This window comes from Doryrhamphus excisus, chromosome 7, assembly GCF_030265055.1.
Source record: "Doryrhamphus excisus isolate RoL2022-K1 chromosome 7, RoL_Dexc_1.0, whole genome shotgun sequence".
Classification (NCBI taxonomy): Eukaryota; Metazoa; Chordata; class Actinopteri; order Syngnathiformes; family Syngnathidae; genus Doryrhamphus; species Doryrhamphus excisus.
In genome coordinates this window covers 18,779,820-18,795,129 of record NC_080472.1, presented here as the reverse complement: position 1 = coordinate 18,795,129, position 15,310 = coordinate 18,779,820, and the positions used below count along the sequence as shown (strand labels likewise).

Here is a 15,310-nt window from a genome sequence, read left to right as displayed (position 1 = left end):
ATCACATAAAAAAATCCTAAAAAATAACTTGATAAAATGATAATAAATGATGGAATCTCGCTTTTTTACGTAAACAGCGTATATTGACAGATAACACCTAAATAAACAAACACACCGTAATAAATTAACACACACTAAACACAAAAATGTCCTCTTTTGGTGGAGGTAAGGAGAAAAAGAAGGATAGAAAAACAGGGGGGAAAAAAAAACAGGGAAGCGGGACAAAAAGCCACAGGCTCAAATGTTGAGCAGCAGAAGCTGAGCCGCTGCATGACCTGCTTGTCTTGCCTGTGTGTGTGTGCGCACAAGTGTGTGTGTGTGTGTGTGCACGAGTGTGTGCGAGTGTGTCCTCTTTAGAAAGCCTGCTGGGCCCATGCTCGCACTCACACTGAGTGAGAGAGAAGAGCACGAGAGGAAGAGTAGGGGGGAAAATAAGCATTGAAAGGAGAAAGAGGAGTATTTTTAGTGGGGATGAGGAGGGAGAGATGGTCACATGTTGTTTCTGGAGACGATACAAAAAGCACGATGCCAACTGTGTGTGTGTGTGTGTGTGTGCGTGTGTGTGTGTGTGGCACCTCCCCAGATTGCGATAAGCCCAGTCATGTGACCGTGTAAAGTGCTGATGTATGCATGGCCCGGTGTGTCGGATGAAGGCGCTACATGTGTGTGATTTTGACGTGTTGATGATTCAAGGGGGGGCCGTAAGCCAGTAATTGTTCCTCCTTTGCTTCATCTGCATCCCAGCTGCTGGTGTTGCCGCTGCTGCTGGTTGCCAAGGTTACGCAGGCGTGTATGTATGTGTGTGTGTGTGTGTCAACCTGTGTCAACCCCTCCCCTCCGAAACATGAGACCTACCTGAGTGGATATTACCATGTCTGTGTGCAAGTCTCTCTATGCCACACACACACACACATACACATAAAGTTTTGGTGTATCAATGTCACTGTCTGCTTTCACTTTCAAGTCATCCCTGCTGTGTGTGTGTGTGTGTGTGTGTGTGTTGCACCTGCATTCTCCCAGTAAGTGATGAATGTTTTATGTTACTTTGAGGTGTTTCCTTGCTTCACCTGCACGGTGCTGAAACACACGTATGGCAGCTGACACTATGCCGGCTTTCAAAGACCCCGCCGCTCATTATTCTCACCTCCTGTTTTGTGCTGTTTTGTGTTGTTTTCAACTCTTTCCTACAAAGGAAAAAAAAAAAACGTGAACGCCGTTAACATAACCTGCTGAATGTGTGCGCCTCAAAGGCTAACCTTTGTAATGAAACACAAATACTCTGATCGTTCCATGGCTGTGGTATGTTTTTGTGGCTAATTAGCAAGCTAGCCTGCAAACTCATTCTTTGTAATAATTCTTTGTAATCGAGTGGTTAGCGCGCAGACGTCACAGCCAGGAGACACGAGTTCAATTCCACCCTCGGCCATCTCTGAAACAAAGCAAATCCTACCCCTCCATCTGGTACTTTTACAATCAGTAACTGTTACATTTGTTCACTTCCTGCTTTCCTACACTTCCTGCTTTCCTAAATAATGGAAAATGAATGAATGAATGATTATACAGGGGCTGCACGGCGTCGAGTGGTTAGCACGCAGGCCTCGCAGCTAGGAGACCCGAGTTCAATCCCACCCTCGGCCATCTCTGTGTGGAGTTTGCATGTTCTCCCCGTGCATGCGTGGGTTTCTCCGGGTACTCCAGTTTCCTCCCACATTCCAAAAACATGCTAGGTTAATTAGCGACTCAAATATTGTCCATAGGTATGAATGTGAGTGTGAATGGTTGTTTGTCTATATGTGCCCTGTGATTGGCTGGCTACCAGTCCAGGGTGTACCCCGCCTCTTGCCCGAAGACAGCTGGGATAGGCTCCAGCACCCCCCGCCCGCGACCCTCATGAGGATAAGCGGTAGAAAATGAATGAATGCACCTTCGAGTTGGTGGTTGGGTACCCCTGAAATAGAGGATCTTCTGTGGACAGGACTGCAATCTATTCGTGGCAGTGTCTTAACTTAATATTTAAGAATTATTACACCTCGCCTCTCGCCCTAAGACAAGCTGGAATAGGCTCCAGAAACCCCGCGACCCTTGTGACCATAAGCGATCAAAAATGAATGAAAGTAGGAATGAATGTTTAGCTAGCTAATGATGTGTTTTGGTCATTTTGTCAAGTGATAGCTTGTCAGAAAAGCTACCTTGCGAGGAGAACATGTTATGCTCCATTCATGAAAACTGGGAATTTTTGTGGAATGTCAAGAGCCTACACGGAATGTCACAGGGTACGTCGACTGCCAGAGAGAAGTAAGAATATACCGAAGCACTGCCAACATTTCTTTTTTATTGTCATTTATACAGTGGTACTTTGGCATACGAGTGTCCCAACTAATGAGTGTTTTTTTTTAGATGCTAGCTGTCTTTCGGTTGATGTTTTTTTTTTTTGCTTTGAACTGTGAGCAAAAATTGGGTTACTGGCAGGCATAGCTGAGGACGGCTATTTGGTGGATGGTGTCAATGTGAGCATGACTGAAGATGAGAATGCATATAAATAGCGTTAGCATCACGCTAGCTAGTCACAGGAAAGGTTTTTAATACAGCAAACCACATGTAAATGATCTTATTTATTTATGTGTCTTTTAGTTCTTTTTTTATTTTAATTGGTTTTATTTTTTATACTTTTATTGCTTTGCTTCTTGTTTTTAATATTTTAATATCTATTTTACTATTTTATTTCTTTTTTGATTTTTTTTGTTTTGGATTAAATTCAATTTGTACCTTTTATTTATTGTATTTTATTTTTACTTTTTATTTTACTAGCCTGTGCAGCACTTTGGAAACTGTTTATAAAATGTGCTATATCAATAAAGTGGATTGGATTTAAATATCGGCATTCGAGAGCGAATATGAGGGTAAAATATCGTATTGTAGTTAATGAATTAATTAGTAGCGATTAACTGAATACCAAAATAATCGATTAATCATCGCTTCACAGATTGTTGCAGCTAAATAAATAAATACAAGCTCATCACAGTCAACAGTTTGTTTCTTTCCAACGTGAGGGCACTTGCTATTTCCCAGCGGCCTTGAATGCAACATCAATAGGAGACAAGGCGAGCGTCTCGATGACACTTGCTTACTCATAAAATCAATTTGCTTTCTGTGCAACAGCTCCCCTTCAAGTGCTTGTTCCGCCTCTCCGCGGCGCCCTTCAACATCATAACCAACCTCCTATCTCCTTTTATTCATCCTCATTTCCAAACCACAATCCGGCGAGGCCTCCAGTAGATAGCATGAGGCTGATAATGAATGCCACAAGGAGGACGGACAGGTGAGGCGGCCATCATGAGGTCTTCCCTGTCTTTTATCCTCCTCGGTTCTTTCCACGCTTCTTTCTCCTCTATGGCATGTTTCTCCTCTATCTCCCTGACAGCTCGTCTCAGTGTGCCGCCTCACAGGCTGCGTGCATTGTACAGCGTGTGTGTTCATACACTGTGTGCGTCTCATGCTTTGACACCACACAGACCGCCTAGATGTGCGTGTGTGTGTGTGTGTGTGTGTGTGTGTCCTCAACAATGCCTTTGGTTTCTGCCAGCTCTGCAGTCTGACATAGGAGATTTTTCAGCCAGACTCGCTCTCTCAGTAGTCAGCATTTTGGCATTTTCTCAATGCACTCTGTCATCTGTTGGCATGAAAAGGCTGCGTATCGGTGTGTGTGTGTGTGTGTGTGTGTGTGTGTAGGTACAGTATTTGTGTGTATGTGTGCTCCTCTCTGTGTTTGTGCAAGGAGCCATGAAGGTGGAAAATAACTCATTTTGCCGTCTTAGGATTTGCACCGGGCGTGTTTTGGAGGCTGTTAGGGTTCCTCAGGACCGCTTAGTGGGTCAAAGGCAAATTTGAAATGGCCCATCAATGTCCGTTTTTGGGATAATCGTACTCTAACATGGTAATGGTAATGGTTTAATTTCTTTTGAACATGCATCAGATTACAATTGAATGCATCACATAATCAGTTCACAGTTCCACATGTCCAAAAGGAGTAGGAAGAAGCAAAGCTTATTAAATCCTACCCCTCCATCTGGTACTTTTACAATCAGTAACTGTTACATTTGTTCACTTCCTGCTTTCCTAATATAATTTAAGTTTTTTTTTATTTAGTTTAAATATTTATTAATAATATTAATATATTAGTATACTATTATATTATTATATACACTATATTTATATAATAATATTAATTAAATTATTAATTTATAATTAATTAAATTATTAATTTATTTTGTACTTTTTAATTTATATATTTTTATTTTTTATTAATTTTATTTTTTATTTGTTCACTTCCTGCTTTCCATAATACAGTTTACTTTCACAATCAGTAACTGTTTCATTTGTTCACTTCCTGCTTTCCATAATACAGTTTAAGGTTTTTTGTTTTTTTTTAATAATGTACCTCGTACCAAAGTACGAAGTGATATGACCATACAATGACATAATGGGTGGCTAGCTAGCCACCAGCTTGCTAGCTGCTAGCCTTGTAACGGCTGTCGACTCCTTACAGTTCGTTGCATACTAGAAGGCATGAGAAAAGATGTCCAATCGTGGCCATCTCCATGCATCCATCCAACTGTTTTCTATGCCGCTTATCCTCATTACGGTCGCTGGGTATGCTGGAACCTATCCCAGTTGACTTCAGGGGAGAGGCGGGGTACACACACCAATCACCAATGAACCAAAAGGGGAGAACTCCACACGGAGATACCCAGAGGTTTGGACATTTCCAACCACTATTGCAGGATTTTATGATGATACCAATTGGTACAGGTGTGCCTAATAAAGTGGCTAGTGAAATGCGTAAAAGAAAGGGCTGGATGAGATCAATATGAGTCACCACAATTGTGTTTAAACAATCACCACACCCCCAAAATGAACCCTCGCTCGTTGTATTGAAGTCTGGGTTCACATTGTAGCATAAAACAAACGTGACATTTTGAAGCAGTAATTAAGGTAAACAATGTGGGGAATAATTAGGCATGTTTCCATCCCTCTGTGTGTGTGTGTGTGTGTGTTTGTGGTTGGTGGGCAGATAGCGAAAGAAAGGAGAAATGATTCTGCTGACAACTGTAAGCCAACGTGTGAATAATTTATCCTGGAGGAAAATGCATTGTGTGCCTGAGAATTAGAAAAGGCAGGAAAAAGAACAATCAAATAAGCAGAGAAAAACAACTTGCGATTTGGCAGGTTGTGCGCTGTTATTTGTTCTGTTGTCGCCTTTTTAAGACGAATATCTGACTAAAGAACTCGCTAATTGGGAAGGAATTGGGAGCTGATATTTGGTGCAGTGGATAAGAATCAGGAGGCTTGTGGGTCAGCGTTGGACAACCGGCGTTTTATACTTCCGGTAAAGATAATCCTACCAAAAATGGATATACATAACTCGGTATGATGCCCTCATGGGGGCTCATGAGGTCTGTGTAGCTTGACCGGCAGAGCTCCAAGGCACCAAAGGGGAAATCAGGCAAATCCTGCCTAGTCTCTGTGGCCCCTGCTGGGGCTTCCTGCTCAGGGATTCAGCCTCTCCCTGGGCTCCAGTCAGGTGCCAAATGAGGCCTGGCGTATAGCGCTCACTGTGGAGGTGCCAAAGTGGGTTGGCTATGGTGTTAACCGTTGGCAGGAAGAACCAGCGTAGATGCTCTACACAGCTGATAATGAATCTAAGGGTCGATGTACCCCTGCATGACGGCCTTTAGGAATACTTTGGTGACGGGAACCATAGTGGGAACCACCATTGGACACATACATGCACTAGGTGGTGTGAATCTCAGCATCTCCGTGCACTGCCAGCGATACGATACTTTAACGATACATGGAATTTTCTGCCAATACGATACGATAATCATTTAATTCAAATCAATGCAATCCAATATGATATGATGCAATTTCCTGCGATATGATGCAATTCAACATGATGCAAATAAGCAAAGGGAAAAAATGGAATTCTATGAAATGGAATATCTATCTATCCATCCATCCATCCATCCATCCCCCCCTCTCTCTCTATCTATCCATCCATCCATCCATCCATCCACTCCCCCCTCTCTCTCTCTATCTATCTATCTATCATCCATCCATCCATCTACGTATCTATGCCCATCTACCCATCCATCCATCCATCCATCCCCTCTCTCTCTCTCTCTCTCTATCTATCTATCTATCTATCTATCTATCTATCTATCTATCTATCTATCTATCTATCTATCTATCTATCTATCTATCTATCTATCTATCTATCTATCTATCTATGTATCTATCTATCTATCTATCTATGTATCTATCTATCTATCTATCTATGTATCTATCTATCTATCTATCTATGTATCTATCGATCTATCGATCTATCGATCTATCATCTATCCATCCATCCATCCATCCCCCTCTCTCTCTCTCTATATATATATATATATCCATCTATCCATCCATCCATCCATCCATCCATCCATCTATCTATCGTGGAGTAAAACAATGAAACAATAATAACCGCTGTAAAAAATACAGTACAGCAACAACAAAGTTAAAGTGACACTTTCAACAGTGCAATCAATGTTTGTTTATATTCCCGTCTGCAAAACATACTGCTAATATGAATGCGCTAGCAGCTAGGCTAATACAGTAGTATTAGCCTTGTTCTAACCTGATTTGCTTGTTTCTTCCCCGGTGTCCGACAAGGAACTAGACAGGGAGGTGGCGGTAGACGTGTTCGTGTTGTGGTGCCCCCTTTTTAAGGGGGGGTCTGCATGTTTTTGCAGTGCTGCCATTGTACGGCTTCTTAACACGCCATTCTTTGCAAATGACGGACGTTTTGTTGAGCTTTCCGTCGTTCTTTGCTCATCGCGATGAATCTGGATTTCAATTGAATCCATACCCGGTGAATGAGCCGATGCACTCGCAGCATCGATGTATCGATTAATATCGATTATTTTCCACACTGTTAACATACACATGGATGAAAACACAATACCTAGTGGAAAAATTAGTGAACTGCAGTTTAATCGTCCATAAAAATGTCCTAAATGTGCCAAAATGGAAGGTGAATGGGTTTTTATATTGACGTCTTGACGTCTAATACTATATTATTAATATATATAATTTTGACTATATATTATAATTAAATATAATTATTTAATTATTAATTCAATTATTTATATTATTAATTCAATTAATTATAATTATTTAATTATTAATTCAATTAATTATTAATAAAATATGATTAATTAATTATAATAAATATATATAATTTTGACAAACCTATTACATCTGAAGCTGTAATTCACGTACCTCACCACTAGGTAGAGCACCTACACTATATCTTTAGCAGCGGAACACCTGAGACCATCCTTCCATCTACAAGATGTCCCTTGTTTCACGTTTTCCCACAGCAGGGAGCTTTCCTGTGAGGACTAAGCGAGACTTACTGAAGTGTTGAAATAGAAATAGAAATGTCAGTCTCACTTTCCGACCGTGGCAGAGACGACGTTCCAAAAAAAGGTAGAGAGATCTATGGGCAAACAGATGGCGATGCTGCGTGAAAAGGAGACAGTGAAAGACGCCGAGAGAAGGAGGCGCAGGAGAAGTGAGATATATTTAGAGAGTTTGAGCCTCGGAGCGAAAGACGCATGACTCATCCTCTGCCAGCTGACAGAAGGATGGATGGATGGAGGGAAGGAAGGAGATGGACAGAGCAGGCTGGAGGAGGGCTGGGATGAGGGAGGGGGGGTGTGCGTGATGAAGCAGGGAGGAGACGTGTGAAGAAAACATAAAGCCCGAGGCCTCCTGTCACAGTGTGTGTTCACATGTAGGAATTAACCGCAACACATCGGCATCGGTGCCTGTGCCGAAAACATCTGCAGGATTTCCCGAAGCTTCCCGATTTCTGTTTTCCACCTCATGACAACCTTTGACTTCCCAAAGCAGGGAGAGAAGGATGAAGGGGAAGCTATAGATCAAGTAGTTCCAACATTGCTCCCTGTTGCATGACTATTGCTCATATCCTCCAGGGATGACTCCTCTTTATTTAGACCCACCCCTCACCCCTTTACCCCTCCTACTGTTGTCTGCATTCTGAATCTCACATGGTCCAAGTTTTGCCAACCCTGAGTCCTTGCTTTTGCTAGCAATGATGGCTTAGTGGCTAGTGGTTCGACAGTGCCCTCTTGTGGTTAAAAGAACACAACACAAGTCCCCAAGATGGCCTCTTGCTGTTTTTTTTGCAGTGGAAATCTGTACATGGGGCTGCAAAAGCAAAATCTGAAAATATGTTCAATAATTTGGATTTAGCTGACTTGCAATTCCCTGCCACAAGGGGGCAGTAATTGCTACTCTCATTGACTAGCTCTTTAGTCGGCAACCTTTACTATCAAAAGAGCCATTTTACCCCCTTGCTCACTAAAGAAAAATAGAACATAATTTAAAAACAATATCTTATAAACTTGGGGTTGCACGGTGGACGAGTGGTTAGCGCCCAGACCTCACATCAGGAGACCAGGGTTCAATTCCACCATCTCTGTGTGGAGTTTGCATGTACTCCGGTTTCCTCCCACATTCCAAAAACATGCTAGGGTAATTGGCGACTCCAAATTGTCCATAGGTATGAATGTGAGTGTGAATGGTTGTTTGTCTATATGTGCCCTGTGATTGGCTAGCTGGCCACCAGTCCAGGGTGGACCCCGCCTCTCGCCCGAAGACGGCTGGGATAGGCTCCAGCATCCCCCGTGACCCTTGTGAGGAAAAGCGGTAGAAAATGAATGAATCTTATAAACTTGGGGTTGCACGGCGGTCGAGTGGTTAGCGCGCAGACCTCACATCAGGAGACCAGGGTTCAATTCCACCATCTCTGTGTGGAGTTTGCATGTTCTCCAGGTACTCCGGTTTCCTCCCACATTCCAAAAACATGCTAGGTTAATTGGCGACTCCAAATTGTCCATAGGTATGAATGTGAGTGTGAATGGTTGTTTGACTATATGTGCCCTGTGATTGGCTAGCTGGCCACCAGTCCAGGGTTACCCCGCCTCTTGCCTGAAGACGGCTGGGATAGACTCCAGAATGAATGAATGAATGAATAACATACCACAAAACAGCATGATTTATTAATAGATTTTGCATCGTTTTTCTGTCCTTGTTAGACCTTGACCTTCTTTGTGCTGCTCTCTGAAGGGAGTAGTTAACAGCTTGGTAAGAGAGATGGGATAGGCTCCAGCACGCTTCGCGACCCTTGTGAGGAGAAAATGAATGAATGAATCTGTACATCTCACTTTAACTCCCCCCAAGAAGCCTCAAGGCACAACTGTAGTGAAGATTTTAATTATTTTAATAATTTATATTATATAATATTATATATTATATATAATTATATAATAAAATCATTTTTATATAATAAAATTATTTAATTTTATTTAATTTTATTTAATTTCATTTGTTTCCTCATTCAAGCAAACACCATCAGAGAGACACATTTAATGAGTCAAAGCCTACAGCAGGTATATTGAATGTTTAATTATGCCAAACATTGCTGTCTTAATATTTAAATTTAAGGTCTCCGGGCCCTTTTAATTTTCAAACTCATCCAGGGAACATTCTGAAATATTATTGTGCGTGAAAGAAATTAAAAGCAGAGATGTTTGCCGAACAATAGGATGCCATTTATGATCAAATAATGCTCACCCACCTCGTTTGTCACCTTATTGCCGAAAGAATAAGACATTACCATGCCCCTCTTCCGGGTGGTGGCTGTGACGTCACAGCAACACACACCTCCACACTATGATTGCGTTCATACGGAGACTCCCATAAATAATTCAAACAAAAGCCCTACCAGGTGAAATGAAAACACAGGAGGCACATCTCAACACGGGTGTTCGTTTTTGAACACCCTACTGTCTGATTTTACGCGCACGTTACTGCGGCTTTTACGCACACGACGCGTGACCAACCCGGTTTTAGTGGTCTTTATAAAGAGACAATGTAGTGGCGCATATGACAAGGAAAGGGGCGTAAAAGACACACATTCCAATCCAAATAAGCTTACAAAAGTCTTGCACTCTTTTGTGCGCATCCAATCCCGCGCAACTCCAGGTCGTAAAACTGGGAGGGAACGAGGGTGGGAGTTGAGGTGGGGGTGCTTCGAGGTGAATAGGGGGTGGGAAAAGGGGATTTGAGGGAGACTTGAAGTGGCCGCCAAGGGACAGGACGTGGAGGAAGTGTCCTTTTATTTATTATTCTTTTTATCTGCTACTTTATCTTCATCTCAAGACGACGATATCGCACTTGTTAGATATTGTTTATTTATTTTATTTCTCTCATTTTTGGTGGCTACTCCTTCTTTTTTAATGCGTAAATCCAAACATTTACGCACAAGCTGGACTTTTTGTAACACCAGAACTGATGCATCGATCTTATTAGGCCCTTCGTGGACTACCGTTAAAGTCTTTTGAGCCGTGCCCATGTCCCAACAGCTCACCGCTTCCCCCGGAGTTTCACACGCCGGCTGTGCTGCACCGAATTGCCGGCGCACCATGGACACCATCCCCGTGTGGAGACGCCGTAGCGGCGAGGTTCGGCACTTGCTACTGCTGCTGGTTGCCCTCCTCACCGGAACCTCGCAGTTATTAATGGTGGACGCCAACTCGTGGTGGTGAGTAACTCTTATTTAAAACCTTTTATTGCGCTTTTTACAGCTCCAATAAATCAGCTTTGATGAGAGAAAACAGGCCGTGTCTTGTACGCTATCGTAAAGAGCATTACGCACGGCGGCTTTTACGCACAGTTTTTCTCCTTTCTCCTTTCTCCTTTTTGCTTTTTGACAAAATGACAAAATGTGATGAATACACGTCACTTTGGTTTGCCCGTGTGTGTTTTTAAGCGGGGTGGGGTGTGGGGGGTAGCTTTTTAGAACAAATGTGAGGGCTCTGTCATAATATTTACCCTCTTGGAACCCCAAATGGTCTGAGCCAGGAGCCTGCTGTTTGGACCTTCACTTGGCCACACTTGTTCTTGACTTACAAAGCAAATGTAGCTCATGTTGGTGTTGCCGGGTGCATGTGCAGGTTAAGTTCACCTCGTAGACCACCGCCATGTACCCCAACAGACATCTAAATATAACTTTTTTTTTGTTCGGTGCCAAACCTTCATTTAAAAATGATGCATTTTAGCTCACAAGAAAAGCAAACGGCACTTTTATTTTTTGACAAAGTGTCTCCGATGTATCTCTTTCAGGTCCATGGCGCTGACCCCCATCCAGAGGCCAGAGATGTACATCATCGGAGCTCAACCTCTGTGCAGTCAGCTGTCCGGTCTCTCCCAGGTAAACATCGTGCAGCGTCTTGAAACACGCCACATGTCGCCGCCGTGTCGGAGTAAAAAAAATGAACTCTACTGCTTTTGTCCGCAGGGTCAGAGGAAACTCTGCCAGCTCTACCAGGACCACATGATGTACATCGGGGACGGGGCCAAGACCGGTATTAAAGAGTGCCAGTACCAGTTCAGACAGAGGAGGTGGAACTGCAGCACGGTGGACAACACGTCCGTCTTTGGACGCGTCATGCAAATCGGTAAGGTGCTATCTCCTTAAGACCAAGCGTTGGGCGGAGTTCCTCCCACGTGGCATACAGTTGTCCAAAAAAGGGGTCCAAACCAACCTCTGATGAAGGGGTATGCCTCAAAACCTGTGTCCGTTTAGTGCAGGGGTCGGCAACCTTTACTATCAAAAGAGCCATTTTACCCCCCATGCTCGCCAAAGGAAAATAGACTGGAACCGCAAAAGAATCATTTATTTTTTCTTGATTTGACCACTTTTAACAGCAGAAACAAACTCTTGTTTTTCGCCACACATGAAGCGGAAACACCCACTTCCTCTCCATTCCTCGAGCTCATCCAATCACTAGTCAGATGCATTCAGGGTCTCACTGAAAGTCAGATTATTAAAAAAAAACTCATTACAAAGATGCGTACTAAAAAAAAATACTTGAGCATTGCGAAGGGAGCCACAATAAAGAGGCTGAAGAGCCACACACGGGTCTGGAGCTGTGGGTTGCTGAACCCTGCTTTAGTGTAGTTGTAGTAGTTCTGATTGTGTTTTACAGCCATGTTACTCAAACACCGTTACATTGATTAAATATAGCCATCAAAAACTAAAAGTCTAATGATTGTACTCTAATTCAATGTATGCTTATAAATATCACTAAATAACTTTTTAGGACTTTAAGCTGCACATTAAGTTGAAATATATAGTTTTTTTCTTACATGGGCAATAATTCTGCAAACATTCCACAACATATTTTGAAGAGGTAAGCAATGCTCATGAAATGTGCATGATTTTTTTTTACCTTAACAATGCAAGATATTCCCATAAGGAATCTCTCTCTAAGTATCGTCAAAACCAGTCTAACAAGCCTTAAAGTTGAGTATTTTTACACTTCATGATGTAGTTTTGTTGCAATGTTATGAATATGTGACGTCAACAACAGCTGCACATAATATCGAAACCTTCCAAAACATCGCCTAAGTGTTATAATAATTCATTTTTTGTGGTTAGAAATATGCTAAATTACATTCCACGAGGAAAGTGCATGCAGGCTTTAAAAGCTGGACTTTATGTTGAAACCTTCCCAAACATTTCATATATACTTCAGTGGTTGCCAACGAGCTATATTGATTACAAAATGAAAATGTCCAAGAGACATGTCTTTATGGAAGATATATGGTAATGGTAATGGTTTAATTTCATTTGAACATGCATCAGATTACAATTGAATGCATCACATAATCAGTTCACAGTTCCACATGTCCAAAAGGAGTAGGAAGAAGCAAAGCTTATTAAATCCTACCCCTCCATCTGGTACTTTTACAATCAGTAACTGTTACATTTGTTCACTTCCTGCTTTCATAATATAGTTTAAGGGTTTTTTTTGTCCCGTACCGAAGTACAAGGTGATATGACCATACAATGACATAATGGGTACCATAGTAACTGTCAATATAGTGAGATATATATAGCACATCATGACTGGTTCAAGACTCTTGGTAATGGTAATGGTTTAATTTCATTTGAACATGCATCAGATTACAATTGAATGCATCCCATAATCAGTTCACGGTTCCACATGTCCAAAAGGAGTAGGAAGAAGCAAAGCTTATTAAATCCTACCCCTCCATCTGGTACTTTTACAATCACTAACTGTTACATTTGTTCACTTCCTGCTTTCCATAATACAGTTTAAGTTGTTTTTTTTTTTTTTAAATAATGTACCTCGTACCGAAGTACGAGGTGATATGACCATCCAATGACATAATGGGTACCATAGCAAGTGTCAATATAATGATATATATGTATATATATATACGTGTATATATATATATATAGCACATCATGACTGGTTGAAGACTCTTCATTCTTGTATTTAGCAAACATCAACTGCTTGTATTGTTTCTTGAATTGGCTCATCGTTGTGCATTGTTTGAGGTCCTTACTCAATCCATTCCATAGTTTGATTCCACATACTGAAATGCTATGGCTTTTTAACATAGTCCTAGCATATAAGTGTTTCAAATTTACTTATTCCCTTCCCTATATATTTTTTATTATAATATATCTTGGTGAAAAATTGAACCCTAATGAAGCGAATAATAAATATTTTTTTTTGTAAGTGGGCAAAATAATTTTTAAAAGGAGGCGCAAGTTTGCATATTTTTTACAACGTCTTTATGGAGGTGATTTAAAAAAAAAAATTGCGCCCAACAATCCCCGAATAAAGCAACTGTGCGTCCTTGTGAGCTATGCAAGCAAGAGAACAATGAGGTGGAGTCAGGTGTCAGCAGCCAGGTTTGCAATAAATACGTCCTGGTGGTTCGTCCATCTTTGGATGACTACACCGCGCCTCTAATTCCCAGCGGGAATGTGGGAAAGCTCTCATCAACAAGTACGTGTCAAATCCGCCGGGAGGCAAGCAGACGAGGTGTAAGTCCCCTCCGTCCCCTCTCTGTCTGGACCCCGAGTCTCTCTATTGACAGTCCCGGCTATGTCCACCTTTAAATGGAGGTGTTAGTCGCTCCATTGTCCCCTGACGCTGCTCTTTTGAAATGCGTCGATGAGCTGACACCGAGCCGGCAGATCCGGAGCTGTCCTATTTGAAGTCTGCGGTGCTCGGCCTCATAAAGCCGCCACCACCACCACCATTACCACCACCAGAGCGCTCTTGGTGCGCCTCTCCTGCGTATGCAGCTCATGCATTAATATGTGCATGCATGCTTGCATGTCTGCGAGTCCGCATGTGGATTGCGCCATGACACAACTTCCACATGTTAGCCCATTGCAAATGCGCTAAAATGGGCTAAATGCGCAAATGCTGCAAGTGTATGCGAATTGCTATCACTTTAAAACACATTATAAAGCAACTATAATGTGACATATGGAACTTTTTTTATTATCGCATTTCATACTTGGTAGGCAGCATTTGACATTAACATTTTAAAATTTGTAATATGAGCTGGAAACCTCATATTACAAATATACAACATAAGGTGGCCAGAAATATTTCAATATTGAACAAAGCAAAATTTGTTCTCAATCAGAAATCACTCCACTCTTTTTATTGCTCTCTGGTTCTACCATATTTTACTTATTGTGTGGAAATATGTGCTCATAACTATAAAAGCAATATTCACTCGCTAAATGTACAACAAAAAAGGTCAGTAAGGATAATTCATAATGCCGCTTACAGAGAACATACTAACTCCTTATTTCTAAAATCACAAATTGACTAAAAAAATACAAAAATTAAAATTAAAAAGTACAAAATAAATTAATAATTTAAATAAATATAAATTAATAATTTAATTAATATTATTATATAAATATGCTGTGTATAATAATGATATAATAATATTATAATATCACAGTATAATATATTAATATTAATAATAAATATTTAAATTAAATTTAAAAAACTTAAATTATATTAGGAAAGCAGGAAGTGAACAAATGTAACAGTTACTGATTGTAAAAGTACCAGATGGAGGGGTAGGATTTAATAAGCTTTGCTTCTTCCTACTCCTTTTGGACATGTGGAACTGTGAACTGATTATGGGATGCATTCAATTGTAATCTGATGCATGTTCAAATGAATTTAAACCATTACCATAAAAAGCACAATGTGTCATTTGGAACATCAGTTTTACACAATGATTGCCTTCAAAATTAACTAAATTAAAATAGCTTCATTTTTTAAAAATGCTTTTAAACACCACATAATGTCAATAAAATGCAATAGTGTAA

At 41.1% G+C, this 15,310-nt stretch overlaps 1 protein-coding gene across 1 annotated transcript in view; it reads left to right on the top strand.

Annotated features, from left to right (window-relative positions):
• Positions 1–15,310, top strand: part of wnt5b (wingless-type MMTV integration site family, member 5b) — a 53,278-nt gene that overhangs the window by 29,972 nt on the left and 7,996 nt on the right. The window contains exons 2-4 of the mRNA XM_058077723.1: positions 10,494–10,672; positions 11,254–11,341; positions 11,429–11,588. Of these exons, the coding sequence (XP_057933706.1) occupies positions 10,554–10,672; positions 11,254–11,341; positions 11,429–11,588 (367 nt within the window). The 5' untranslated portion in view covers positions 10,494–10,553. The remainder of the gene's footprint in view (positions 1–10,493; positions 10,673–11,253; positions 11,342–11,428; positions 11,589–15,310) is intronic.